The sequence below is a fragment of the Sciurus vulgaris genome (assembly GCF_902686455.1).
Source record: "Sciurus vulgaris genome assembly, chromosome: 18".
Taxonomy (NCBI): Eukaryota; Metazoa; Chordata; class Mammalia; order Rodentia; family Sciuridae; genus Sciurus; species Sciurus vulgaris.
Window position 1 is genome coordinate 21,318,993 of NC_136479.1, and position 27,349 is coordinate 21,346,341.

A 27,349-nucleotide genomic window follows, 5' to 3' on the forward strand; every position below is an offset into this window, starting at 1 on the left:
GCCCCTTTCCTCCCCGTACTTACCTGTGTCCCCAGATCCCACCCGACCCCCACCCATGGCCCCAGCAGCAGAGGCAGCCAGCGCCACGCAGCGCAGCCCAGCAGACAGTGGTGTCCCGCAGCTGGGCACCACCAGGGTGCGAAGGCCCTGGCAGCGGTGCTGTGCCATCGTGAGGGCACAGGCCAGCCATGTGGAAGCGCGGCAGTGGCAGCAGTGGCAGTGGCTCCAGGTGGAGCTGCGAGCGCAAGTGACCTGGGATGCACGGGAGGCTAGGGGGCAGGCGGCGGGGCGCAGCAGCTGGCGCGAGGGCAAGGAGGGAGGGCGATACCTGTGACACGGGTTCAAAGACATGGAGGAGGGGGGCGGTTATCCTATGGCCAAGAGGACAGAGAGAGCTGATGTCAAGGAGGGAGGCGGCCTGCAGGGCCAGAGGGCTGAGCAGGCTGGGGCCACCCAGGAGAGTGACCCTGCCAGGAGTGGTGGAGCAGAGAAGGGGCCTGGGGCGCCCTCCCTGGGGACACTGGTCCTACCAGGGCCACAGAGAACTTACCTGCCTGCAAAGGAAGCGGGCAGGGCGGGCGCTTCGCAGCGCAGAGGGCAGGGGTATGCTCAGGGCCTGGGGCTCAGGGGGTCAGAGGAGGGGCGCTCCTTACCCTCTAGGTAGTTCCGAGCAATGAACTTGAGGATTTCGTCCAGCCCGATGACTGGAAGTGAGATCTTGAGGACCATGAGCCACTGGGTGAAGTCCAGGGCCCGGAGCTTGAAGATCATCTGGGGGTGGGGATGGCAGCCGTGAGGAAAGCAGGTCACCTCTGGGAGGAGGTGGAGAGGGGACCAGGGGACTGGGCACTGTCCTAGTCAGTTCCACCTTCCTCCCGTTATCAGCACTCCAGTGCAAGTGACCACAAGCCCTGCGTGGGTTCCCTGGGACTTGGGGACAGGGCAGGAGAGGGCTCACCGGCAGAGGGTCGACGTAGAGGATGAGGAAGTGGAGGGACATGGACAGGCAGATGGAGCCCAGCAGCCAGATGTTCACCCAGGGCGGCATCCGCAGCAGGGACTGGTTCTCAGACAGGCTGCAGCAAGGGCCGGGCCGAGCCACAGAGGGGGACACAAGGAGGGAGAGACCATGAGGAGAGGAGGTGGGCAGGGAGGTGGAAGACCAAGGCGGTGGCCCCAGAAGGCCGGAGGGGGCAGGCGGGCAGCCCTACCTGTTGAGAGCATTGCACATCTCGATGGTCACCAGCACAGACAAGGCCATGGTCATGGGCTCAGGGGCCTCAAAGACCTCGCAGTCCAGACCATCAAAGTCAGGGTTGTGCTCTGTGCACTGCATGAAGTGGGTCTGCAGGGGAAGGGACAGGAGCCTGAGGTCCTGTGGACACCTCCACCCAACCCTCCTGGTGCCCACCTCTCTGTCCCCCTCTTACCAGCTGGTTGTAGGTGACGTGAGGCCCATCATCTGCATACAGGAACCACCAGGCAGCTGCTCCCACGGTGGCTGCACCCACATAGCCTGCAGTGGAGAAGATGGGGTGGGGGTCAGGGCCAGGAGATGACCAGCACTGGGAGGGCCTCCCATGCCTGGTATCAGCTGGTTGGGGAAGAGGACCCATTGGGAGGCTGCACTGGGGGAGCTAGTGTCCCAAGGAGGGGTCAATCCCCAGGGCTGGGAAGGATTATGGGGTTCCATCCTGCTTACCTCCGATGGCCATGTAGCGGAAGAAGAGCCAGCCGCTGATGAGGGGCTCCTTGGGACTCCGGGGGGGCCGGTCCATGATGTCCAGGTCTGGGGGGTTGAAGCCCAGGGCTGTGGCTGGGAGCCCATCAGTCACTAGGTTCACCCACAGCAGCTGCACGGGGATCAGGGCCTCAGGCAGACCCAAGGCGGCTGTCAGGAAGATGCTGCCAGAAGGAGGGGGTCACACAGGGGTCCAGACCCTGGTGACCCCGCCCACCCCACAGGGGCCCTGGCTGCTCACCAGACCACCTCGCCCACGTTGGAGGAGATGAGGTAGCGGATGAACTGCTTCATGTTGTTGTAGATGGCGCGGCCCTCCTCCACGGCCGCCACGATGGTGGAGAAGTTGTCATCGGCCAGCACCATCTCAGAGGCTGTCTTGGCCACAGCGGTGCCAGAGCCCATGGCAATGCCGATCTCGGCCTTCTTCAGGGCAGGGGCATCATTGACGCCGTCCCCTGTCTGAGGGGAGAGAGAGGCGCACCCCTCCTTGAGAGTCTCCCCCTGGAGCCTGGATCCCTCCCCTCTGTGCCTGTCACCAGGGCCCTCCCGACCAGGGCCCCCAGTACACCAGGACTCAGGACGCTCGGAGGACCAGCCCAGGCCTGGCAGCCAGCTGGGCCCTCACCATGGCTGTGATCTCGTCATAGGACTGCAGGTACTCCACGATCTTGGACTTGTGGGAGGGCTCCACGCGGGCGAAGCAGCAGGCGCGACGGCAGGCTTCCCGCTGCTCAGCCAGGGGCAGGTCATCGAACTCACGACCAGTGTAGGCACGGTCTGTCACCTGCTCACTCTCCGAAAAGATGCCAATTCGTCGGCAGATGGCAATGGCTGTGCCCTTGTTGTCTCCGGTGATCATGATCACACGGATCCCAGCATCGCGGCACAGCTGGATGGAGCCGGTGACCTCCTTGCGGGGTGGGTCCAACATGCCCACCACACCAACGAATGTCAGGTCCGTCTGAGAGAGAGCAGACAGGAAGGGACTCGGAAATGAGCCGGGCAGGAGCTCGGGGAACGGGGAGAAAGACGTGAGGCTCTGCAGCTCGCAGCCTCGGGCCCTGGGGCTAGGCCTCAGCAGTGCCCTGGAAGCTCAGGAACAAGAAACATCTCTCATTCCAATATGTGCCTGCAGGTCCTCGCAGTGCCAGGCCAAGCTCAGGTGCCACGCTGATAGAATACACTCTGGAAGTAAGAGCAAGTGGCTTCTGCTTCCAGCCGCGCCACCTCTTGACCCACGACTTTGAGCATATCCCTGTGACCTGACAGGCCACAGTCTCCCTCTATGAAATGAAGGCGGTGGGCTTTTGGTGCCAGGCAGAGTCCACCACCAGTAAGGGCCTGCACCAGAATGTGCGTGAGCACCTCGAGGCAGTCTCCTACAGGAGGCTCTTCAGCTGAGCCCCTCTGTGGAGTGACGCTGACTTCCTTTCTGGCACAGGAGCCTCCCTCCCCTGGCCGAAGACCACCCACAGATCACACTTCAAGGAGCCAGGAGGCTGGAGCACAGCTCAGTGGTACGAGTATGTTCTCAGCATGTGTAAGGCCCCGGGTTCCATCCCCAGCACCTCAGATCAACGGAGCAGCACTGGACTAGACGTTCCCTAGGGCTCTTTCGAAGTCTAACATCCTGTGATTCCATGACCACATCACAGAGCCACCGGTTTGAAATAAGAGGGTGAAGGAGGCAAGCAATGGGAAGCCCACCTCTTGGTGACCTCCAGGACAACAGAGGCTCCCCTGCTCACCTCATACTCCATGAACCTTGCAGAATCATCCAGAATCATCTCCTCTCTCTTGGGAGGCGTGTCCCGGGTGGCCAGGGCCAGGCAGCGCAGGGTGTCCCGGCCAGTGCCCCACTCCTTGATGACCGACATGATCTTCTCCTTCACTGGGCCGGTCAATGGCACCCGGGTGGTACCAACTCGCACATAGTTACAGCGGTCGATGACGCCCTCAGGGGCACCCTAGGAGACCAGAGTAGCATTCAGAGACCGCTGTCTGCTTGCCAGGACGCAGTGAGTTGGGGTGGGCACAGAAGTTTGCAGGATTGGGAAGAAGAAAGGGTGGGGACGCATTCCAATTTCTGACCTTGACAAACATCTTATTGCCCACGGCAGCCCGGGAAGACTTGGCTGGTGAGCAATAGACAGACATGGACTTTCTGTCCCGGGAGAACTCCAGGGTGAACTCCTTCTTCATCAGCTGTCGGATCACCTGCAGAGAGGAGACCAGACCCGTTAAAACAGTCACGAAGGATTGGAGGTCAGAGCAGACCCCTAGACTAATGCTAAGGCCGATACCAGGAGCACAATGGGGAGAATCTCAAGGCTAATGTTGCCACAGTGTTGACAGGGACTGGCTTCAAGCACAGCAGAAACAGCATGTCCTCGTGTGGTACTGTTCAACAGGACTCTGAGAAATGACCGAGGTCAGCCATCTGCACTGGTTAAGCAGGCGAGCCACAGCTACTGAGCACTGGGAACGTGGACTGTGTGACTGAGAAGCTGCATTTCCATCTCTATTTAATTTTAATTAATTCAAGTGTAAATAACCACATGTATTGTTGGATAGCACAGGCCTTGTACCTGGCATGCTGAAAAAAGCACTTCACAAAAATGAATGAAAGCCTTTTTTCCACCAAATACCCATGCCTACCTCTCCACAAAATAAGACCAACATCAAAATAACGAAGAACAAAGTAAAAATAAATTTCTGTTATCATTTGTAAATTTTAAAAACGAATCCTTCCTGGCTGGGTGTGGTGGTGCACACCTGTATTCACGGTGACTTGGGAGGCTGCGATGGGGATCACAAGTTCAAGGCCAGCCTGGGTAGCTTAGTGAGACCCTGACTCAAAAAAAAAAAAAAAAACTGAGAGCGTAACTCAGTGATAGGGTGTCCCTGAGCTGGGTGCAGTGACACACCCTCCTGTAATCCCAGTGGCTCGGGACACTGAGGCAGGAGGATCGCAAGTTCAAAGCCAGCCTCAGCAACCTACTGAGGCCCTAAGCCACTCAGCAAGACCCTGTCTCTAAATAAAATACAAAAAGAGTGCTGGGGATGTGGCTCAGTGGTCCCTGGGTTCAATCCCTGGTACTAAGAGAGAGAGAGAAAGAGGAAAATAACATCTCAAAGAGACTCAATATGGAAATTCAGCAAATATTAATAGCAAGAGCTCAGACTGAGTGTAACAGAATTGGCCTTGATCATTTGGATGAGGATGGTCTTGCCCTGCAGGTGCAGTGGCCACATAGCCCAGTTCTAAAGCAGGACCTGGGAGCTGATGGGAACGAGCGTGCTCCCAGAGACAAAGGGATCAGGGGTGAAAGGGGGCCCAGGATGGGCTGCTTGTAGTTTCTGTGTCCACTTCCATCCATTTCAACTTGGGACATGACAGTAAGATGTGACCTCCACGGGCACTCTGGCCAGGCAGCAGCAGAACCCATATAACTGCAGGGACAGTGGGTCCCCCCAGAAGTCAGCTTGACTGAAACACAGCAGGTAAGGTCGCCCACCTGTGTCAGCTGGGACCCCAGCACAGGGCACAAGGCTTTGCTGGGCCTGGGGCTGCTTTCGGCTGTGTGATATGAAGCGAAGGCCCAGGGAGGGTGTCCAGACTCACCGAGTTGCAAGCATTGGCCCTCTCCACCTTGGAGAGGCTCCTCACATCAGTGTTGAACACGTTCATCTTCTCCACCAGGGTGGTGAGTGCAGTCTCGGTGGCCTCACCAACCTTCTCATAGACACCTTTGGTCTGAGATGGGCAGAGAAGGAAGAGGAAGTGGGTGCCCTTGCCCCCACCATCACACCCGCCTTCCACTTGGATGGAGTGAGAAGGGAGCCAAGAACTCCTTTTCCTTGCACCCCAGGACAGTGGCTCAGCTCCCTGCCCCTTCCTATGACCCTTCCTCCCGGCCTGCTAAGGAGGCACAGACTCTGAGCCAGCTGGAAGGGAAGAAGGGGCGGCTCTGGGGGTGGGGAGGTTACCTCATTGAAGTCCAAGGATGAGTCATTGCAGAGGGCACAGATGGTGGCCAGCTCCACCAACCCATCATACTGCCCTGCCCGGATTGGCTTATCATTCTTCAAACTGGCAGCAGGGTGGGGAGGAAGGAAGGAGAGAGACAGTCGAGAAGAACAGGGAGTGAGATGCAGAGAGCACAGGGAAGCAGAGAGCAGGGTTCAGGGAGATGGTAATGAACTTGGAGATCAGAGATGGGCTGGGAGAAAGAAAAGGTAGGGAAAGGAAGGGAAGAGGGAAAGGAAGCAAAAACAGAGGGAGGGCCCACGAGGTGGGGCATGCAAAGGTGCTGGGAGAAGGCTCCGGGGTGACTTACACCTCTCCCTCTGGAGCATAAGTGGAACCCGTGATGGAGAACTCGTTGAGCTGGCAGATGTCCCCGTCCACCTTGTCAATGATAAACATCTGCAGGGGAGAAGGGCATGCACAGATGTCTGCATCTCCCCATTCTCGAAAGCAGGCATTCGCACTGAGGGAGGCCCATGCTCCTGATGTCCAACCCCACTAGACCCAGCACACCAAGCAGACTGAGCAAACTTCCTGGCGTCTCCCTCCAGCTCCTTCCCTGTTCCTCCCTGCATCCCCTCCACTCCATGGCTTAGCAGTCAATCATTCTCCACATTCTGTCCCTGTGGACTTAAAACAAAAGTTACTGCAGGCCACATTGGGGCTAAAGAAAATCAGCTGATAAAATAGGACAGTCCATTAAGCTGTGGTGTGGACTACAGTTAAATGCACCTGTTAGCACCTGGCCCATCTACAGTTCGAGTCCCTTTTGGCCAGATCTTCCAGTTTTGCAGGAGGAGCTCAAAATTCAGGTTACGTTTCTATGCAATCTTATCTCTTTCCAATGTCAGCAATTAATTTGTTTTTATGAAAGAGGACAGGAGCCACGTTACACGTGCCTGTGGTCTGGCTTTGAAACATATTTATGTTATGAGGACATAACTTCCAGGGGGCAGTGGCCCGCCCTGATCCCACAGCAAACATCAGGGGGAGAGGGTTTCTTATTCCTGAGAAGAAAAATGGTTATACTGCATTCCCAGGTAAGAAGGTTCTTGGGAAACTCTGGTTAAGTAAAGTGGAAGCCATCACTTCTACAGATGGCTCTCCAAGGCTTCAGATGCCAAGAGGGCTCTTGTGGTCTCCACAAGGTGCCAAGGGTACATCCTTTCTTGCCCTGATCTGATCACATATCCCTCACTCCTCAGAGTAGTTACCCAGTACTGAGGATCAAACCCAGGGCCCCATGCATGCTAAGCACACCCTCTGCCACTGAGCTACATCCCAGCACTAGAGAGCAGCAATTTCTATTTCAAGGACACGGAATTCCACAGAGCTCTGTTTAGGGTAGGGATTTTGTGTCTAGGGTCCATGGGCAACCTCTCAAGGGAGTCCGTGAACTTTCATAGCCAAAAAAAAAAAAAAAAAAAAAAAAAAAAAAAAATTACGTCTTTTATTTTGTCTCTGACATATAGCATTTCCTTTCAGTTATGTGGTTGGTAGGCCACATTAGAATTAGTAAAACCTGTGACTTTGAGCTGGGTGTGGTCCCAGCTACTTGGGAGGCTGAGGTAGGAGGATCACTTGAGTCCAGAAGTTCAAGACCAGCCTGGGTATTACAGAGACCCATCTCAAAAAACAAACCAAAAAGCCTCAAAACAAAACCGTTGATGTTTCCTCAGTATAATCAGAGCTGCTTCCTGTTATGTTACTATTCTGCAAATCTCTCAAAGGAGCATCATTGCAACTTCAGCATTGTGATAATTTTTAGACCTGCTGCTAGAATTCACTATTTAAATGCATTAATAAATAAACACATGTTACCAAATTACACCATTTTAAAATATTTTGAGGAGGCTGAGGCAGGAGGATTTGAAGTTCAAGGCCAGCACGGGCAACTTAGTGAGATCCTGTTTCAAAATAGAAAGGGCTTGGGCTGGGGTTGTGGCTCAGTGGTAGAGCACTTGCCTGGCATGTGTGAGGCCCTGGGTTTGATCCTCAGCATCACATATATATAAACAAATAAATAAATAAATGTCCATTGACAACTAAAAAAACTTATTTTAAATAGAAAGGGCTGGGGATGTAGCTCAGTGGTAAAGCATCCCTGGGTTCTAGCCCCAGTACCCTCCCAAATATATATAAACAACTTTATTTCAATCATTAGGTATTTCTGTAATTCTATGTATTTTTTCTGTTTCTTTTCTTTTCTTTTTTTTTGGGAGGGGGCACTAGGGATTGAACCCAGGGAAGCTTTACCACTGAGCCACACCCTCAGCCCTTTTTGTTTTTTATTTTGAGACAGGTCTTGCTAAGTTGCTGAGGCTGGCCTTAAACTTGCAATCCTCCTGCCTCAGCCTCCCATGTTGCTGGGATTACAGGCATGTTTCATGACACCTAGCTTTTTTTTTTTTTTTTTTTTTAATTTCTAAAACAGAATTCTATGTATTTTGTTTTACACATTTAAAATTTTACATGGAGGGATGATGGGTTGTATCTCATGGCAGAATGCTTGCCTAGCAAGCATGAATCCCTGGCTTCAATCCCCAGCATTATAAAAGAAAAGAAAATATATATATTTAAATATACAAACATACATATTATACTGAGAAGAAGTCCAACTACCAAGGATACGATGCACAGAAAAGATTAAGAATTCTCAGTTTAAGCCAGGCGCAGTGGGGCACACCTGTAATCCCAGCAGCTCGGGAGGCTGAGGCTGGAGGATCACAAGTTTAAAGTCAGCTTCAGCAATTTAGAGAGGCCCTAAGCAACTTTTAATATTCCTTCTGTAATAATAAAATTATAAACATAATTACATGTTAGAATTGAAGTTATTTTATATAAATAAAATGTATGAAGAATAAATGAAAAATTAAAAAAAAAAGAAAAAAAAGAAATGCTGTTCTGGGGCTGGGGATGTGGCTTGATTGACCCCTAGTAACCAAAAGAAGGAAGGAAGGAAGGGAGGGAGGGAGGGAGGGAAAGTGCTGTCCAAGATAGGTGTGGCTGGGCCTGCCAGGTGCTGCCATGAAGTGACCATTCTGAAGGGCAGTTTGCTGCACAGGCAGAAGCTTTAGGACTGCGCAGACTTGGATTTGGGACTCAACTCTGCTACCTGTCTTTCTGAGATGGGTCTTGCTATGTTGCCGAGGCTGGCCTCAAAGGACTGTCCTGCCTCATCCTCCTGAGTAGCAGGGATGACAGCACACAGCTTCGCCACCTGCTACTGTGCATCTTTCAGCAAGCCACTGATGCTCCCTGAGCCTCAGTTTCTGCCTTTGAAAAGCGGCATGACTGAGCCCTTCGCCTGCATGGGCTGCTGTGGAGGGTGCGAGAACACACAGCCATGGCTGGCACCAGGATGGTGGCTCCAGCATCCCTTTCACAGCTGGCAGGATGGCACGCTCCGCTCTTTAAGCATTTCTCAGGTCAGACAGAGAAGCTGTTGGTGATGATAACCCCATGTTTGGAGGGCTCACTGCACCCTCAAAACAGGTTTCTCTTCTGCCCACACTGCTCCTGACCTTGCAGACGGACATCTGGTTGGTGGTGAGGGTGCCAGTCTTATCGGAGCAGATGACAGAGGTGCAGCCCAGGGTCTCTACAGAGGGCAAGCTCCTCACAATGGCATTCTTCTTTGCCATCCGACGAGTACCCAAGGCCAGGCAGGTGGTGATGACTGCAGGAAGACCTGTGGGGAGAGAGGGGCGCAGGGTCAGTGCAGGGCAGGAGGGAGGCCTGATGTGGTCAGCTAGATACCTACTGACCCCAAAGATGTCGGCTTCTTATTTATTTTATTTAATTTTTTGTGGTACCAGGGACTGAACCCAGGGTCTCTTAACCACTGAGCCACATCCCCAGCCCTTTTATTTTTTATTTTGAGACAGGGTCTTGCTAAGTTGCTTAGGGCCTTGCTAAATTGCTGAGGCTGGCCTTAAACTTGCAATCCTCCTGGCTCAGCCTCCCAGGTCCCTGGGATTACAGGCGTGCACCACCACGATCAGCAAGATATCAACTTTCGATCCCTAGAACTGTCACTGTTACCTTAATGTGAAAGAGTCTTTGCTATTGAGATTAGCAAAGGGAAGGAGAAAGAAAGGCTGCTTCGTACCTTCTGGGATTGCAGCCACAGCCAAGGCCACGGCAATCTTAAAGTAGTAGATGGCACCACGGAACCAGGATCCCCCATGGACAGGATCATTGAAATGGCCGATGTTGATGAGCCAGACCGCCACGCAGATGAGGGAGATGACTTTAGACAGTTGCTCTCCAAATTCATCAAGCTTCTGCTGCAGAGGGGTCTTGTCTTGCTCTGTAGCAGCCATTTGGTCACGGATCTTCCCAATCTCAGTGCTCACACCAGTCGTGGCCACAATGCCCAAGGCCTTGCCGGCTGCAATGTTGGTGCCCTGGGAAGGTGAAGAAGAAGCAGGGAACCTTCATGCCACATCTGCCCATGCAGAGGGACACCATGTTTCTCTCCCAAACCAGGGCCTCCAGCTTGAGGACAGGACAGCTGGCCCCGGATCACTCACCGAGAAAAGCATGTTCTTCTTGTCCTGGTTGACAGCTCGGGGGTCAGGGACGGGTTCTGTGTGCTTGATGACAGATACAGACTCGCCTGCAGAGAAGGAGCCAAGGGGATTTTCAGATGACTTAACTTCCCCTTAACTTCCTGTCCCTAACTCCCTCCCTGCTCAGCAGGACAAGGTTGGCCAGGACCAAGCAACCATCCTGGAGGAAGTCTGGCCTCTGGAAGAAACTGAGCAAGGAAAATGGGAAGTCCATGGCATTTCAAGGAAAAGGACTTTGACCCAAGCCCTGGCTGCATGACTATGATCAGTTAACCTCGACCTGCTCCTCTGAGACAAGATCAGGTACACTCAAGAACAGAGTTTTGGTGACAAATCAAATGAGCAGATGAACGTGGAGAGGCACCATACTGCAGAGCATGCTCCTGAGCGGAGGAGCTGCCCACTGCTGGGATATGGCCTCCCTCTCCCTAATGGCAGGGGCTCAGGCCTCCTTGCCTCCTTGGGCCTTGGGGAATGTTCAGGGTTCTTCCCCTCCCCTCCCACTAAAGGAAGAAAAAGCCATGGTCTGAAGTGTGTCTGAACCCTCCACCTGTTCCAGAATCTCATGGCATCTCACTTGGGCACTCAGAAGATGCTGGAGGAGACAGGACAGTTCTTGGGGTATGTGTGTCCCCATGTCTGTGTGGAAGGGGTGGGTCGATGGCCCTATGGAGAATGGGCACCAACATCAAGCTCCCGCCCATGACCCCGCATGGGACAGTGAAGGCTGAGCCAGGCTCTCATCGCTGCTGCCACCAGCCAGGAGGAGGCTCTGCCACCGGCTCTTCTATGTCCGCCTGGAACCTCAACCCTGTCCACCCAGCTTCTCCCTCAGGGCATCCTCCCACCCAGGCCAGCGGACCTGTCAGGATGGACTGGTCAACCCGGAGGGTGGTGGATTTGATGGAGAGGATGCGGATGTCTGCGGGGACTTTGTCCCCCACTGTGGAGAGAGTAGAGAACAGCGAGATCAGTTGGGGATGGAGTTTGTTCCTTCCTAAGAAAACCCCAAGCTTACCTCACCCCTCCTCCGGTGGGCCAGCCCTGGGCTTTCCTCAGGGCACCGGCATATACTCCTGCCACCCCAGCAAGCGCACCCCAACACTGTATAGCACTGTTCCCACTGTCCCCCTTGTTGAATGCTTTCCTTCCCACTGCTTGAGCCTGTGAAGGGAGGATCTGGTGTAATTCCTGGTACATAGTATGTACTCATTAAAACAGCCGAGGGGGAAAATCAGAGACAATCCCAGTGAAAGCAGAACAGAGAGGAGGACAAGAATGAAAAAGGTGAGGTGGGCAAGGCAGGAAGGTAACTCAGAGAGAACAGGTGAGTTGGAAGAGGTGGCACCAGGCAAGAGAAGGAGGTGGACAGCCAGAGGAGGCAGGAAGAAAGAGGAAAAAGCCCAGAGTTGAGAAAATCAAGGTTGAACAGGAGAAAAAGTGGAGTGTGAAGCAGGAGAGGAGTGCCTAGGAGGGAGGTCAAGGGAGGATGTGGGAGGAAAGAGGGGCACGTGTGGTCGCGGATGGGACCCACCCAAACCTGGCAGCCAGGTCTGAGCACCTGGGGGCAGGCAGGAGCCAGGGGTGAGCGATCTGGGGAGAGAAGAGGAGTCTGCGTGTTCCTGCAACAGGAAGAGCAACACATGGGCAGCTAAGAAGGCTGTGGCGGGCAAGGCAGGGCCCAGGTAGGAGGCCTGCACACCAAGAGCACCCTGGGAGGAGCTGAAAGGCGGACGCCCCACAGACTCAGAGACCTTCAGGGGAGGCTGAACAGTCCCCAGGGCCTCTGTCTAAGTCCACCCTGGTCCTAGGGACAGGGTTCACTGTCTTTCCTTTCCCTCAGTTTCTAAGGTCCCTCTTCCTGTGTCAGAGGAAGCAGACGGAGGAGGGAAGAGGTCAGTGATGGAGTCCGACACCCTGTCACCCAAGCCCCAGGGATATTTATAGATATTCATGGCGCTGACTCCAAACTGTCACCGAAGCAGGACAGCGTTGGGGTCCTCAGCCTGCCCGCCCTCCTCCCCGTGTTTCCCGTTGGGGTGACATGGGTGTCTGATGAAGGGAAGGAGGCCTAGAAAGATACGCTCCCCACGCCAGGGGCCTGGAGATGCGGGAAGCCTGCGCAGGGCAAATATAAAAACCGCTGAAGGGGGCAGAATCCCAGTAATCTTAGCCACCCGGCCCCCACCCTCCCTGGGCAGGCATTAAGTGTCCCTTGCTGGGGGTGGGGCCCTCCTTGAGCTCCCCTCCTCCCAGGTCCCGTGCTCGGAGCTGGGACCAGAGTTTCCCTTACATGGCCGGGGGCTTGAGCCTCGGCTCCCCTCCTCCCTTCTACCCTCACTCCTTCCCCTTTGAGAGGCCTCAAGGGCACTAGGAGGTCAAGACTGAAAGCTGACCAAGCTTGGGGGTGGGTGGAAGGAGAGGGAAGCCAGGCCCCACGAGGGGGTGGAGACGGGGCCATTGGCAGAGACTGGGTTCCACCTGTTGCTTGCAGTGCTGGGGGAGAGGAGGGGAAGCAGGGGGTCTGCCTGCAGACTCAGGGACAGGACTGGCTGTTCCTGCTGAGACTCTGACAGAGAGAGTGTGTGGCTGGAATGTCCTGGGGTGACCTCCTGAGGAGTCTGGGAAGGAGAAGCAGACTCCACCATCCTCCTGGACACCAGGATCAAGGCTGACCAGCCCCCACCTTCTTCTTGGCCTCAGACCCAAGGCCTCCCATCCTGGACCACTCATTCCCATCACTCACCAGCCACCTCCACAATGTCCCCGGGGACGATGTCCCGAGCCTTGATCCTTTGCACTGACTTGCGGTCAGCTCGGTAGACCTTCCCCATCTCGGGTTCATATTCCTTCAGGGCCTCAATGGCATTCTCTGCATTTCGCTCCTGAGGGAAGCAGGTGGAGGAAAGCAGGGTCACCAAAGGAAGGAAGGGAGTGGGGAGGGAGGGAACTGGTCCAGGAGGATTGTGGGTCAGGGGTGAGGGGGGCAGAGATGGAGGAGCAGGGATCAGGATTCTAGGGGACTTAGGACCATCACAGGCAGAGTTATGTAGTTCCAACTGGCACAGGGAGTAGACAAAACCCCACATGAGTGTGTGTGTGTGTATGTGTGTGTGTGTGTGTGTTGAGAAAGCTGTTACCTATAGCTAAAAACAGGTAAAAGGGAAAAAAGAAAGATAATCAGGAAGCAGGGGACAAGGTAAGTACAGGGTGGTGAGATAAGAGGAAGAAGGAAACCAATCTAGTACTTATTGAGTTCCTGCTGTGTACCAGGCACTTTCCTGCTCATCTTATTCAATTCCTCCACAAGCCTGAGGGACAGGATTATTGGCACTAGCTTACAGATGAGGAAACTGAGGCTTGGAGATATGAAGGAACTTACTCAGGGTCATACAGTGAATAAGTGACAATGGTTCTCAGTCCTTTCCAACACTCCATCCTGTTTCCAAACTAGGTGAGAGGACCAGAGGAACAGGGACCTGACCCAGGGGAAGTAAAGGAGGAGGAGCAGACTGGAGGGAGGGTTGGTCTCATGTTCAGTGTTAGAAGGCAAAGGAAAGAGGAGGGGTCAATGCTCACCTGCCAAACCCCCACGATGGCATTTGCAATGAGGATCAGTAGGATGACAAAGGGCTCAACAAAGGCAGTGATAGTCTCTTCACCTTCCTCAAACCAGGCCAGCACCTGGGGAGTAGGGCAAAGAAGAATAACAGATAATAAGCCCTCCCCTAAACATGGGTAAAGAAAGGAAGTGGAAGCGTTCCAGGTACCACTGCAGAGGTCCTTTGCAGGAGCTTATGGGGCACATGGGGACTGCAGGCCCACATCTGTGGGAAGTTCTACCCGCTGGGAACACTGGCCATGGCCACTGCCGTGATTCAGCGCGAATAGGCCAGCAGAGACATGCACAATTTCAGGATTAACTGGGAGCGCTTTCAGGTTTCCCTCACTGAATTGTTGGCTTGGAAGCAAAGTTCAGAGGACACCCAGGCCAACTACCCCCACAGCCACATCCATCCCAGGGGAGCCAAAACCCATAGGAAAAACCCTGTGGTTCTCACAGGCAGGCACCCAGCCCACCCACAGCCCTCCCCCAACAGCCGAGGTAGGGAAGGTCCAATTTCACGAGGGAGCAGGAGGGGGGGGGATAGTGTTACCCGCCTCCTGTACACACCCCGCCCCAGCTGTTGCCACTGCCAGGCAACAGTCACAGGCAAATGTCAAGGAGCAAATCTGAGAAGGGAGAAGGGAGGCCCTGCCAGCTTGTGCTCAGGGGCCGTAGGGCCTCCATTAAGGAGACCAGAGTCTTGGCTTCTAGCAGGACTAAGAAGTTAAAGAAAGTCCGAAATGCAGGGTGGCCTGCTGGGATGGTGTCTGCGGAGGAGCGGCCAGCAAGGGCTGCGGACCCTGGAGGAGAATGCCCGCGGCAGGAGAGGTGGCAGGGGTCTGAAGAGGGGTGGGGCAGCCCTGAGGCTGTGAGGGGTCTGGGGAGGCGCAGAAGGGGTAGAGGCAAGTCAGCCCGGTGGGTGAGGAGGAGGATCCCCAGTTCCAGCCCTGATGGGTGTTGGGGTGGTGTTGAATCCTGGAGACAGGTGAGGAGTTGGGGCGCTGGGGGCGCATTTGGAGCCACCCTCGCACCAGCAGCGCTTTCCCGCTTCTCTGAGCAAAGTCTTTCCCTCGACCAATCAGCGTCAGAGACCGGGGAGGGCGGGGCAGGGGCGCCGGGATGCTCGGTGATTGGTTGGACGGAGGGTCCCGGGGCATGCCGGGAATGGTCAGGGCCCAGGAGCCTCAGCGCCGGCGTCTGAGCCCCGAGTCCAGCGCTTGTGGGGTAACCCGAGCCCTCGAAGCCCTTGAAGCTCCGAGGGTGGCTTAGCTTCAGTGTTTTGGCTGAGAACACCCTTACAGCTTAAAATAAAACCTGCCTGCGGGGTGTGGGGGAGGACGGAGGGCGCGAACCAGCCCCCCCGCCCCCCAACTCTGGTTTGGAAAATAAGGATGCTCAGGGCTTGGACTAGAGGATCCGGGACCGGGAGTCTGGCTCACCTCTGCCACTAGCAGACTCCTGATCCCCCATCACACCCCAGCCAGCCCCCAGACGCCCTCCTACACTTACAAAGGAGATGCAGGCGGCCAGGAGAAGGATCCGCACCAGGAGGTCTTCAAACTGCTCTACCACCAACTCCCACAGGGACTTCCCTGGGAGGGGGGAGGGGAGAGGCAAGGGGAAGGGTCCCCGGAGTTAAGATCCAAAGGATGAAAGTCTGGGACTTTGCATACAGGCCGGGGTCCAGGGAATGTAGTGCCCTGAATCCCTAGGATGATGGGCAGGCGGCTTGTATGAGAGAATGGCTGAGGGAGCTGCCAGGAGTCCAAAAGACAGGATCCTCAAAATAGTGGGCAGTTATTCAAGGATGGGACGCCTCAAGGAGAAAGTACCTGGAGACTTCTGCCTTGGGGACTTCAATATCTGGGAAGGGCATCTTTGCTTTTTGGGAAGGAGTGTGGGGTCTGTATGGCAGGGAGAAGGGTGGATCATTTATGAGGGCTCAGGGCTTCCAGTACTTACCTTCTTCAGCGGGGAGCTCTACGCAGGGAAAAAGGAGAAAAGGACATGTTCATTTGGGGTTCAGCCTCATACCCCCCGCGCCCAGGAGTTTGTGGCTAAGGTAAGAGAATCAGGCCACCAACAGGCATCTGAGGTTCATCAAGGTCATCCCATAAAACCTCCCCAAACTTCACATCTCAGACCCAGCTTTCTCAGTATCTTTTTACCCCTGCACTCATCAGACCATGTCTCTATGCTGCCCTAGAGGGAGCAGCCCCCTCCCCCGGGGGGGGGAGGGGGGGGATGCGTGTAGGCCCAGGATGGTGCCACCAGCCTATTCTCCAAGGAACACTTACCATTGGGGCCGTATTTCTCCAGATGCCGCTTAACTTGGTCCGGGGTGAGGCCGGTGGTCTCGCTCACCCCAAAATAGGCCAAACATTCCTCTGTGGTCTTGGCATGTGCAGCCTCCATTGTGCTCCCTTCTTGGGGGCCAGGGGGCGGTGTGTTCCTTCCGGGGGGCTCTCACACGTGGGGGCCTTCCTCAGTGTTTCCACCTGCCTGTAGGTCTGGGTTTCTTCCTTTTTCTCGCCTGCCCCCCCCCAGGTTTTCCTTCCCTCCACGAAGCTCTGACCCCCGTCCCACTTGCAGCAGCCGGCCACCCCCCCAGCCCCCAGCTGGTCCTTTTGAGGGAGTGGGGGGGGCCAGGCTCCCCCCTCCCCCAGATCAGGGATTGGCTGGCTGAGACTCCGGCAGGAGGGGTCAGAAGAGAGAGATATTTCTGCTGACAGAGGGGAACAGTGGGGCTGCAGCCTGAGATGTCACTCATGAGGGAAGCAAAGGTGGCCCTAGCCCTGGGGGTTGGGGGGCAAGGATAGACTTCACTATCATCTGCTACTGACTCCTCCCCCAATTGCCTCAACTTCCCCAGTTGCACCGAGTTTCCGGTCCCAGACTCATCCCCCCAGTTCTTAAGTCCTCTCCCACTCTTGGGCCTGGCCTTTTGTTTTCGTCACACCCTCTTTCCATCTGTCTTGTCACCCTGAACCTGTTTCCACTGTCCGTCTCCTGTTAACCTAGTGTATTGTAAGAGCAGCAGCAAAGACAACTCCAAGCCTTCAGGGGACCAAAGCAGGGGAGAACATCTTTTGGGGACCAGAGGAAGTGGTTCTGGAGGGACAAGGGGAAGTAGGGAGGGGAGAGGGTCAAGGGGACAGGGCCGAAGATGGTAACCCTACCCTAGGGAGGGGTTGCTGCAGCCATCAACAGGGGATTTAGTGTCCAGGGCCTGGTGAGCAAAGCCAGGACTGCCTGTCTCTCCCCTAAACCACCTCCCCCCATTGCTCTAGCTCAGCCTCTGGGAACACAGGCTTCAGGGCCCCCCCATCCCTGACAGGGAATCCCCCTCCAAGAAAATGGGACACCCAGGCAGCCAGGTAACCCAAGAGGCTACAGAATGTGCTGATGGCAGAGGGGGAGGGATAACTTTCAAGATGGGGGAGGGGGTCACCCCAAGTCATGGAACGAGTGTCGTTTCATTTCCCTCTGCGCTTGCTCTGACCCAGGGGGTTAATATGGTAGACCCCGGAGCATGTCGTCATCACTCTGGCACTGATGGTCTTGACACCCTTGAGAGGGAATGAGGATCGGACATGTCATGTCCATAGAGCTGGGCCTGCCCCACGGATGAGGCACCCAGGGAAGCTGGGAAAAGCAGAGGCTCCAATCCAGAGGAACAGGGAGGGGGCAGATTTTGGGAACAGGTTTGGGGGAAATGAGGAAAGAAGGAGCAGAAAGACAGGGCCACCAGGATCAGAGGGAAGTCTGAGAAGCAGTGGGGAAAAGGGACAGTGGGAGCTGGCTAGTGGTAGCCAGGTGGGCGGGGACCCCAGGGCTGGGTGCAAAGCCACAAGTTGTTGCTGAGCGGCTGGCCTTGGTGTCAGCTTCCTCAGAGAAGCAGCTGCTCTGAGCTGCCCTTCCCTGCCCTGCTCTAGGATGGGGGCGTCTTCTGGTTTCCACCAGGGCAGCTGCTAGACAAGCAGACAGGGTACCAGGGGTGTGTGTGGGCAGGGGAGGGCTCTCAGAGAATGTGAGAGCAGTGTGAAAGGTCAGTAAGAGCAAGCAGCCTAGTGACCTGGGCTCAAGTCCTGCCAGGGCCTCAGTTGCCTGCAGTGAACAAAGAATGTATAGATGACTCAAAAGTATTTTTAAAATTAATTAATCAATTTGGTACTGGGATTAAACCGGAGGTGCTTTACCACTGGTCACATCCACAGTTCATTTTTATTTTTTATTTTGAGACAGGGTCTCTCTAAATTGCTGAGACTGGCCTTGAACTTGCAATCCTGCCTCAGCCTTCTGAGTCATAGGGATTGCAGACTGTACTACCACACCTGACTTTTTTTTTTTTTTTTTTTCTCTCTTAGTACTGGGGATTGAACCCAGGGGCGCGGCGCTTCACTGCTGAGCTACATCCCCAGTTCATTTGATTTTATTTTGAGACAGTCTTGCTAAATTGCTGAGGCTGGCCTTGAACTTGTGATTTTCCTACCTCAACCTCCAAAGTCGCTGGGATTAGACATGCGCCACAAAACTATGATCTGAAAGGGTTTCTAAGGCCGCTTCTCCCCCTGGCTCCAGCTTCCAGACAGGATGCAGGAGGCCGTGGAGCAGAGCACAGGGAAACACTGCCTGAACTGCCTGCACTGAGGAGGGTAAGGCCAGCAGAGGTGGATGCAACCTAGGGATTTGGCCTCATAGGTTTACGCCTTGTGCCTGGAGTTGGGGAGGGAATAACCTCCTGGGTGAGTTGAGGACAAGGTGTTCCCTCCCCCTTTTCACAGTTCCCACAAACCCCTCCCCTGAAGTAGAGTCCTGCCGTGACCTGGGAGATAGATGCCTCGGACAATGGGGGGGTGTATGTGTCGGGGGTCACATCAACAGGCACCTCCACCTGGCCCAGCACCCATGTCTCAGACCAGAGTCAGGCCCAGCACCCTTCAAGCCTTTTGGCACTGGCTGGCTCTTCTCCAGCAGCACCTGGAGGAGTGTCAGGGCCACTGTCTTACAGCAGCAGGAATGCCCAAACATGGAGGGGGGAGTTGGGAGATGGGTGGCTTCAGGGGAGTCAAGCCTGAGACGGAGGGAAAGAGGCAGGATTTACAGGGTGCTCCTGCCAACAGGGCCCTTTGAGGTTACTTGTTTCTCCTCCGGCTTCCCAGAGGGGCAGAATGAAGCCAGAGAGGGAAAGCCACCAGCCAGACGCTGCAGAAGGCTCTCCACCAGGGAGGTGTGGCTGCGGTGGGAACTGGGATGGGGAGAACGGCAACAGAGGGCTCTCTTGGACTCGATGGTGGTCTGTACCCTCAGGGTTGAAGGTGTTCTTCCTCCTGCTGGGGTGCTGAGCCACCCTTCCCTGACAGGTTCTGAACTTCAGTTTATAAAGACTTAGAGGGAAATAAATGTCTCAGGCTCCCCCAGCTGAGACCTGCCTGTCTGGAGAGTGGGTAAGTGTCCTCCTGCCCGTCCCTGCTTCATCTCTGGAAGGCAAGTCCCTGAAGGCTAGCAGCGTTTAGGGGGGGGGGGGGCACTCAGAGGACCAATTGCTGCTGCATTAGGATAGGATCAGGCCCTGCCTACCCTGGGGCGTCACTGGCTGTCTTGCTTCCCCACCCCTTGATGGCCAATTCTATCCTGTCTCCTGAGGCCAAGTTTTGGGGGAGCCCCAGGGATGAGACAAAACAGGGAGAGCCAGCAGGCTTCCCCTAGTCAGTGTAGCCTGTATGCCCAGCTGTCTCCTGTCCATCTCCCCACAGGACACAAGGCCCAGAATAGCAAGGTCATGAGCATGGGTAGGGCCTCCTGGAGCTTGAGCAGAGACTCGGGGGCTGAGAGGTGGTGCTGGGCGTAGGGAGTAAGGGACATCGTGGGAGGCAGGGGTGTGGGGTAGGAGAGAGCACAGAGGTGGGATTCTTCAGACCCGGTCCCCTTGCTGGCACCCATCACCCCAGCATTGCGAAGTCCAGGGGTGCCCTCTGTTGGAGGGCATGGCTGCAGCGCAGAAAATCAATTCGGAAAGCAGTTTAAAAATGGGGCACAGCAAGAGGAGAGGCACTGCTAGCTCCATGCCCACAGGCCAGGCACTGTAGTGCAGGAAACGAGCTGGTGGGGATGTGGCAGATGTGGAATCCGGATCCATGCGACTGGATCTTCTGACTTTCAAGGGAAGCCAGTAATCTGAGCGTGTTTGTGACACTCGAATGGAAACATTATCCAGGCCAAACAAATCACTTCAGCAGCATGACTGAGATGAAACCTCATCTTGGTTGAGGACACCAAGGCCCAGAGCAGGTATGCCTTGCCCCCAAGGCACACAGCAAATGAGAGAGGAGCCAGGGCTGGAAGCCAGTGCTGTCATTCAGCTTCCAGACTGGCCCTGAGGAGGGGCAGCCAGCTTGCCCTGCATCCCTCTGCCATGCTGGGTCTCTGCCGACAGTGTTCCATCCTCACTTCCCATGACTCTCTGCCTGCTTTCTCCCCAGGGCAGGAACGGCCTTTGGCAGTCACCAATCCTGTCCCATTAAGAGACCTTCCTGGAGACACCAAGAAGCACTGCTGAGCTTAGTACTCACCAAACCAGAGAGCTGGAGAGTGACAGGGGCTCGACCTGGGCCAGCTCACCAGCCTCCCAGCTCTGGAGCTCACGACACTGACACATGGCCTTCCCGACCCACCTGTCTGGGTCCTCACCACAAACACTAGGCACAGCCATCACGGCGGAACTGAGATAAACCCTTTTATTTATTTATGCTTCTCCATTTTGTTTAAAACAACAACAACAACAACCTTAATATAACTGACAGCCCTTCCCCCCATCACCCTTGCGTGGGCTGGGAGGTGGTTAATGGGGAAATGGCCCCCAGGGATGGGGCTGACCGTAAGAGCCCCTCAGGGAGGTAATGGGGCCCAAATCCCCTGCCTAGGGGATGGGCGCCTGTAGTGTACAAACTAGGAAGTTGACAGGGCTCTTGAACCTCTGCTTGTACCAACACATATGCCCTTGGCTGACAAGGGTCAGGAAGCATGTGGGAAGGGGCCTCCCAACTCTCCTCTATGTCCCTACCCAGTCCAATCTCATGACCTGAGTACTGGGGAGCAAGAAGAGTGGAGAGAGGGTGGGGTGGGGTGTCTCACACGAAGGAGTACTGGTTATTAATGGCTCTGGGATGGCCCCCTTCTTCTCCGTTGCCCCCTAGTGGTAACTGTTGGAGCTGCACCATCGGGGTCACCCCAATTTCCCCACCAGAGCCAGCGCCACTCTGGGCCTCAGTGCCGGGTGCTATGGCCTCTTCCAATTCGACCACGGGGACCAGCTCAACCACGGGGACCAGCTCTTCCTGGACCCCTCCACTGCCCGCTTTCTCTTTCTCTTGCCTCTCTTTGGCTGCTGGGGCTGCTGCTGCCGCCACTTCTGGCGCCCCCGACGCCTCTTCTGCCCCAGGATGTGGGGCATCTGTCCATGAAGGGGGTTCAGGGGGCTGGGGTAGGTCATGGGAGGTGTTCGATTCTGGACAGGAATGGCAAGAAGACAGACTGATTGCTCTGGCAGTGACCTGCCCCTTGCTTGTCCCCCCAGCAGCCATGTGCTATCTCCCCCGAGCCCGTCTCCTGAGCACCCCCCATGGAAGATGGATCATGGGCGGAGGTGAGAGGAGGACCACACTTACACACAGTCACTCGCTCCGAAGGGCATGAGGGTAGAGGAGGCATCGGGGTAGCATCGATCTCCCTCGCACACCCCTGCATGGCTCCCGGCCTGCTCCCGGCCTGGGGGGGAGGGGCAACGTGGGGACAGATGGGACATTGGGGTGGGGGAGAGGGAGAGATCAGACAGGGACATCAGACATCAGGGGTGGAGGGAGTGGATCAGACCAAGAACCCCTGAAGGGCAGGCCCAAGGCAAGGCAGTGACAAAGGTCAGAGACAACGCTGGGAGGATGGACCAGGAGACAGACAATGGAACGGAGGAGGCCAATGGAATGGGAATGCACCAGCCCGGCAGGAGCCCTCCTTCCTACGCCCTAACAGCCTTCCTCCTAACAGCCTTCCTCCGTCCCCTCCAGACCCCCGGGAGGGAGCCTCTGCTGCCCTGCTCTCCCTTAACACGCCTCTCCTCGCATCCCCCCGCCCCAGCTTTCTGGCACACACACCTCACTTCTTGGGTGCACGGGCACCTCCTCCCCTGCAGACCTGCTCTGCTCACCCTGCTGCCGCTGGGAGGGCACATAGCTGACAAGGACAACGTCGCTGGAGCCTCCAGACTCCAGAGGGATGGGGTGCACCCGGAAATGTTCGAGCATATCGAAAATGGACTGGAACCACAGGTGCTGGACCCGGCACTGACCCTCTTCGTTCAGTGACAAACGCAGGTGCTGAGGGCAGGATGAGCAAGTAAGGTGGGAGCCGAGGCCCCTGCCATTCACAAGACCCTCCTCCCCTAGACGGCAGTGTCCCTCAAGCTCCCCAGGCATAAAGCAGAGCCTCTGCCTCGGAGGGACTCACCTTGGCCTTGCCCTGGAAGTTGAAAGTGAGGACATATTCACCCCGCCTCGTTTCGCTCTGACGTACCAGGAAGACACCATGCGAGCCGGTGCCTCCTTCCAGCACTAGCTGGGCGGCCTTGAGTCGAGAGAGCATTCCATGGAACCAAGGGTATCCTGAGAGGGGCTGGTCCCCCTCACCTCCCTCTGACTCCCCCTGGAACAGGAAGGACCCTTCAGGGAGGAGAGAGGGAGGGAAACCTGGGTGTCAGGGAAGCTTCCCCATCTTGGGAGGAAAAAACCTTGCCCTCCTCACTCAGTGCCTCCTCCCTCACACGTCACCCCCTCCGCCAGGGTCACAGCCCTCAGAATCCCAAGACAGGAATGTCAGGGAGGCAGGCAACTGGCCTAGAGAGACACCCATGCACACCTCTGGTACCTGTGGCTGTTTCCGGAGTGTCCAGGGGAGGGTAAGGGGTTGAGAGGGGATGAACTGTCCCTGCAGGGGGGCCCTCCTCAATAGGGATGCGGGGGGGCAGCTCTGGGGGAAGCAGTTCCATGGAGTCAAAATGGGAGGCAGCAATGGAGGCTGAACTGGGGGAGATGGATGCTGAGGGCCGGTCTGAGAGGCCCCCATATGCCCCTGGAAAAAAATTGGAGGGCAAAGCTGAGAACTGGAGAATCTCTCTTCTGAAGGCCTGGTCTCCTGCCCACTGCCCCACCAGCAACCCAGCCCTGGGCCCAAATGCCAGACCCCTTTGAAGGCAGGGACCCCTGCTGATTTCTGATGGCTCCTGACTGCCACTTTCTGTGCTGTCGAGGGACCGTGCTTGTTGCAAGAAGGTCCTAGAATCCAAATGTGCCTACTGCTTTTCTGAATCAATAGCTGAAAAAGTACTGCAGAGGTGTGGGGACAGAATCTCTCAAATATTCTCACATTAAAAAGGAGTCCTTTTTTTGGAATATAGGACAAATTTCCCAACTCTCAGAGGCATCGAAAAGCCTCCTTCTAGCTGGTGCAGTGACACATGCCTGTGATCCCAGAAACTTGGGAGGATGAGGCAGAAGGACTGCAAGTTTGAGGCCAGCCAGGGCAACTTAATGAGAGCCTGTCTTAAAATAAAAAGGACTGGGGACATAGCTCAGTGGTAGAGCACCGCTGGGTTCAATCTCCAGAACCAAAAACAAAATCTCCTACTTCATCTTCGCCTTAATTTGCATCCATGAAGCCTTCGCTTCGGCCTATCCAATTTTTCCAAGTGTGCTGAGCCCTCCCCACCTCAGGTCTCTGCACTGGCCTTTCGCCTGCTCCAAGTCATATTCTCTCGTCTCACCTCCTCTGTGTAGTACTCCGTCTACTCCACCTTCCCCTGTGCTCTTCCTCCTGAGCTTTAAGGACTTCCTGCTTGTGCTGTTCAGAGGACACTAAGCAAACACTGTTTTGGGACCTGCTTTTTCTCAGGAGTGATATCTTGCCAACCCAGCTAGACTGAGCCCACGGAGGGCAAGGAGCTCATCTCAGACATCTGAGTTCCCCCATCCTGCCCCAGGGCCACCCAGGGCCATGTGTGTCCTAGGGCCTGCCTGCATGTCTGCTGGGTGGCAGGCCTGGGCCACGCCGAGAAGATAGGCATGTGTGGATAGGAGGGCTGGGGCTCAGGAATGAAGATGATGTAGCCCATCTCAGATCACCTCAGAAAATCCACTTCCTTTCTCTGGTTTTGGCTGCCTGAGCTCTGACACTGTGTAAGGTCCATTCTAGCTCCAAGAGTCTATGATTTCTTTGTTAATTTGCTGAATATGGCTGTGTGCTTAGGTGCTTTGATGCTGGAACCCAGAACACAGGCCAGAAAAAAGGGCAGAGTGGAAATCAAGTCCAGAAAGGTGAGCTGTGGGCACCTCTGTGTATTTGGTCAGGCCAGAAGATACAGAGACAAAAGAAATTTGGTGACCTCAACATATGCAGAGATGCAGAGTGAGAACAAAACAAAGATGTCTACAAAGTGTTCTGGAAGCTTGGAGAAGGAAACCATTAGCTCCAGTAAGAGTGGTGGCCCACAGGAGACTTAGGGGAAAAGTGACAAGGCTGGGCACGGAAGCTGACTAGGAGTTTGCTCGGGGCCTGTGTGGGATGGGATGGTGATGGTTCTAAATGGCAAGCTGTGGCTCAAGAGTGTTTGGCATGTTTGGGGACAAGAGACAAGCAATCGGTGGGGCAGCTGGGGGAGAGTCCAAGAGAGTCTGGAAGAAGGTGTGGGGCCTGACAGCAGGAGCCTCGCACAGGGGGGTCTGAGGCTCCCAGTTCCTGAAGGCCCACCTTACCCTGTGAAAGGCGGTCATTGCTCTCACTGGGTCCCAGAAGCAGATCCTGGCTGGGCAGACTCTCTGAGTGGTTCAGGCAGGGCAGTTCCAGGCCATCTGTGTTCTCTCTTGTGAGGAAGGAGGTCCCAGGAGCCAGAGGGAGGGTCATGGGGCGGGGACTGGTAGCAGGGCAGGGTCTGCGGAAACAGGAAAAAATAGTGCTAGGGAGAAAGTCACCAGGAGAGAGGCATAAGGCTGCTTCCCACCCCCACTCCCAGGTCCCCTCAGCAACAGAAGGCAGGCTCCTCACCCTGGGCTCAGGCATTCTTGAATGTCAGACACCCAGGCCTTCACATGGAGAGCATCGGTTGTCTCCAGGATATACTCTGAGGGACCTTCCACCTATGAGGCCAAGAGGAGGACCTCAGCCTGGGTAGAGGCCAGGGAGGCAGCCCCCGGGCCACTTCCACCCCTAATGAAAACATCTCCCACACTAACACCTCCTAGGAAAGCCAGTCCCAGGGACACACTCTTGAGGCACCTGACAATACATACCGCTCTCAGCCCGTGATGCCTGCTCAAGAGCGCTGAGCTTTCTCCCCAGCACAAGCACTCCGCAGGGCGGGGATGGAAGGCTTCAAGCTCCTACCTTAACCACAAACGTGTTTTCCCGGTCAGGCATCTCCAGGGCTGTGGCTGTCCGAACATCCGTGATAGTAGAGCAGGGAATGCTGAGCCGGGGCCGAGATGCCTAGGTGAGAGGGGACGGGATCCAGCCTACCGGTGTGCAGAGACCTGCTCCCCCTCCCTCCAGACATGCATCTCTCCTTCTAGTCCTAGGGCAGGTGGCAAAAGGCAGGAACACTGCTGTTCTGGTCCTGCCCACAGCTACTGACAAGAAAGTGAAGCTCACTTTGAAAACAGTCGGTGAAGCTATGGGTGTGGGCTGGCAGACCCTGTGCGGATTTGCAGAGCTGTGTTACCCTCTGGCTGCTCTCAGTGCCCACTCTCCTCCATGCCTCACCTTGGGTGGTACGAAGAACTCCAGGCGACTTCCTCCTCCTCCTTCTCCTTCACTCCGAAGCAGTAAGCGACACTTCTGCCACTGAGGCTGCCCTCCTCCCCCAGAGGAAGGCCCAGCTGCCCCTCCTCCCCGGCCCACTCCAGTGGGGTCAGGGGCGGCCTCCTCAGCCCCCATGAAACTCAGCAACTCTTCCCTCTGCACCACCCCTGCTCCGTCCTTCAATGTTCCCCCTCCCCGACTTAGTCTCAGCCTCTCAAATCGGTGAGTCCATCTTTCCCCAGGGGATGTGCCATCACTGACCAGTCCCCGACCAACAGTCCCAGCCCCCCCAGAGGAGTTGGAGTTGCTGTTTCCACCTAGGACTGGGGGGCCTGATGAGGTCTCCAGGGGACCCGCTGGGGAGGGAGGGTCAACAGTTCCCCGCCACTGCAGGATGCCACGGACAGAACCTCGGACGGAGCGACCCACTGAACGGAGGGAGAAGCGTTTCTTGAGCTTCGGCTTCGAGGAGGTCGTAGAAGAAGAGACTGAGGAAGGGAGGGGGCTGGCCAGGTCCTCGGATGATCGAGAAGGGCCTAGCACAGCCAGGGGCCCGCCTACCCTGCAGCTCTCAAGGGACAAGTCATGTGATGGCGGGATCTCCACACCGGGACTCAGGGGAGCTATAACTGGTGGTGAGAGGGAGCCTGAGGCCCGGGCCACCTCAGCTTCAAAGTGCTGCAGGAAGAGCTCAGCGAAGCGGCGAGAGAAGGCGGCTTCTGCCCCAGGTCCTGCGTACTGGGGGTGGGAGGCCAGGTAGAGGCGAAATCGGCGGGCAAAATCCAGGGCTGCAGCCCGGGCGTGGGACTCACAGAACTCCCGCCAACTTGGGGGAGGGGGTGGCGGCAGGGGGGGGAGGGGAGGGGGAGGCCCCATCCTCTGGGGAGGGGGCACCATTCATGATGGGCCCCAGGAGGTGGAAAGGGGGAGCCTGTGGGGAGGGGCGACAAAGTGGGAAGTGGCCAGAAGACACGGGGTGACCGGCAGCAGCTGTAGGAGGAAGAGAGAGGTACAGACATGGAGTCACTGCAGAGGTGGGGCTGGAAAGCATGTCCCACCCCAAGCCAGGGACTCCCTACTCTGGTTCATCCTCAGAAGGCAAGGGTGGAGAGAACCAAACTGTCTCCCTTCCCTCCACATGCCCAGGGTAATGGCCTCCTGGTGTCTAGCCTGCATCTCTCCTGCTGCCTTTCAGACCATTCTCCCTATGTGGGATCTAGGAGCGAAAGGATTGTGGAACACCTTCCTCCACAAAAGATTTCCCCATCACCATTATCCCTTCTCTAAGACGGATCCTCCACCATCTACCACACATTCCTCATGTGCCATTCAAGAGATTTCCATGGGGTCATCTTACCTTTCCCTGTGAGAGGATTTAATGACCTCACCAACAGATGAGAAAACTGAAGCTCAGAAAACTTTCAGAACTCCAAGTCTACTGTTTTCCTACTGCATAGTCCTTGTCCCCAATCACATCTTACTACCCCAGCTCTCTGAGGGCCAAGGGGGTGCTGGGGCTACAGAGCTTAGAGACCCTGCCTCCTGCACCC

The 27,349-nt window shown here is 55.8% G+C and overlaps 3 protein-coding genes across 4 annotated transcripts in view; 1 reads left to right on the plus strand and 2 right to left on the minus strand.

The window, feature by feature from the left end:
- The window catches only part of ATP2A1 (ATPase sarcoplasmic/endoplasmic reticulum Ca2+ transporting 1), a 16,931-nt gene extending 368 nt beyond the window's left edge, over window positions 1-16,563 (minus strand). Inside the window, exons 1-22 of one of the 2 annotated variants that reach the window (XM_079121496.1) lie at window positions 16,253-16,563; window positions 15,918-15,935; window positions 15,465-15,547; window positions 13,928-14,032; window positions 13,095-13,233; window positions 11,211-11,291; window positions 10,310-10,395; window positions 9,886-10,183; window positions 9,299-9,465; window positions 6,085-6,173; window positions 5,735-5,837; window positions 5,370-5,501; window positions 3,836-3,961; window positions 3,493-3,711; window positions 2,370-2,705; window positions 1,983-2,203; window positions 1,703-1,905; window positions 1,431-1,516; window positions 1,212-1,345; window positions 959-1,076; window positions 654-771; window positions 329-371 (exon numbers count right to left, since the gene is read on the minus strand). In XM_079121496.1, the coding sequence (XP_078977622.1) occupies window positions 367-371; window positions 654-771; window positions 959-1,076; window positions 1,212-1,345; window positions 1,431-1,516; window positions 1,703-1,905; window positions 1,983-2,203; window positions 2,370-2,705; window positions 3,493-3,711; window positions 3,836-3,961; window positions 5,370-5,501; window positions 5,735-5,837; window positions 6,085-6,173; window positions 9,299-9,465; window positions 9,886-10,183; window positions 10,310-10,395; window positions 11,211-11,291; window positions 13,095-13,233; window positions 13,928-14,032; window positions 15,465-15,547; window positions 15,918-15,935; window positions 16,253-16,370 (2,985 nt within the window). In that variant the 5' untranslated portion in view covers window positions 16,371-16,563 and the 3' untranslated portion in view covers window positions 329-366. Of the gene's footprint in view, window positions 1-328; window positions 372-653; window positions 772-958; window positions 1,077-1,211; window positions 1,346-1,430; window positions 1,517-1,702; window positions 1,906-1,982; window positions 2,204-2,369; window positions 2,706-3,492; window positions 3,712-3,835; window positions 3,962-5,369; window positions 5,502-5,734; window positions 5,838-6,084; window positions 6,174-9,298; window positions 9,466-9,885; window positions 10,184-10,309; window positions 10,396-11,210; window positions 11,292-13,094; window positions 13,234-13,927; window positions 14,033-15,464; window positions 15,573-15,917; window positions 15,936-16,252 lie in introns of those variants that run through there. The other variant, XM_079121495.1, reaches the window with a different exon arrangement.
- Window positions 1-27,349, plus strand: part of SGF29 (SAGA complex associated factor 29) — a 209,538-nt gene that overhangs the window by 10,162 nt on the left and 172,027 nt on the right. The window lies entirely within an intron of this gene.
- Window positions 20,681-27,262, minus strand: SH2B1 (SH2B adaptor protein 1). Its single transcript, XM_079121490.1, is given in 9 exon segments — window positions 20,681-21,462; window positions 22,159-22,327; window positions 22,458-22,669; window positions 22,875-23,078; window positions 24,758-24,933; window positions 25,047-25,138; window positions 25,386-25,487; window positions 25,761-26,654; window positions 26,656-27,262. Coding segments are annotated over 9 exon segments (2,421 nt in total). The 5' UTR covers window positions 26,851-27,262; the 3' UTR covers window positions 20,681-21,085.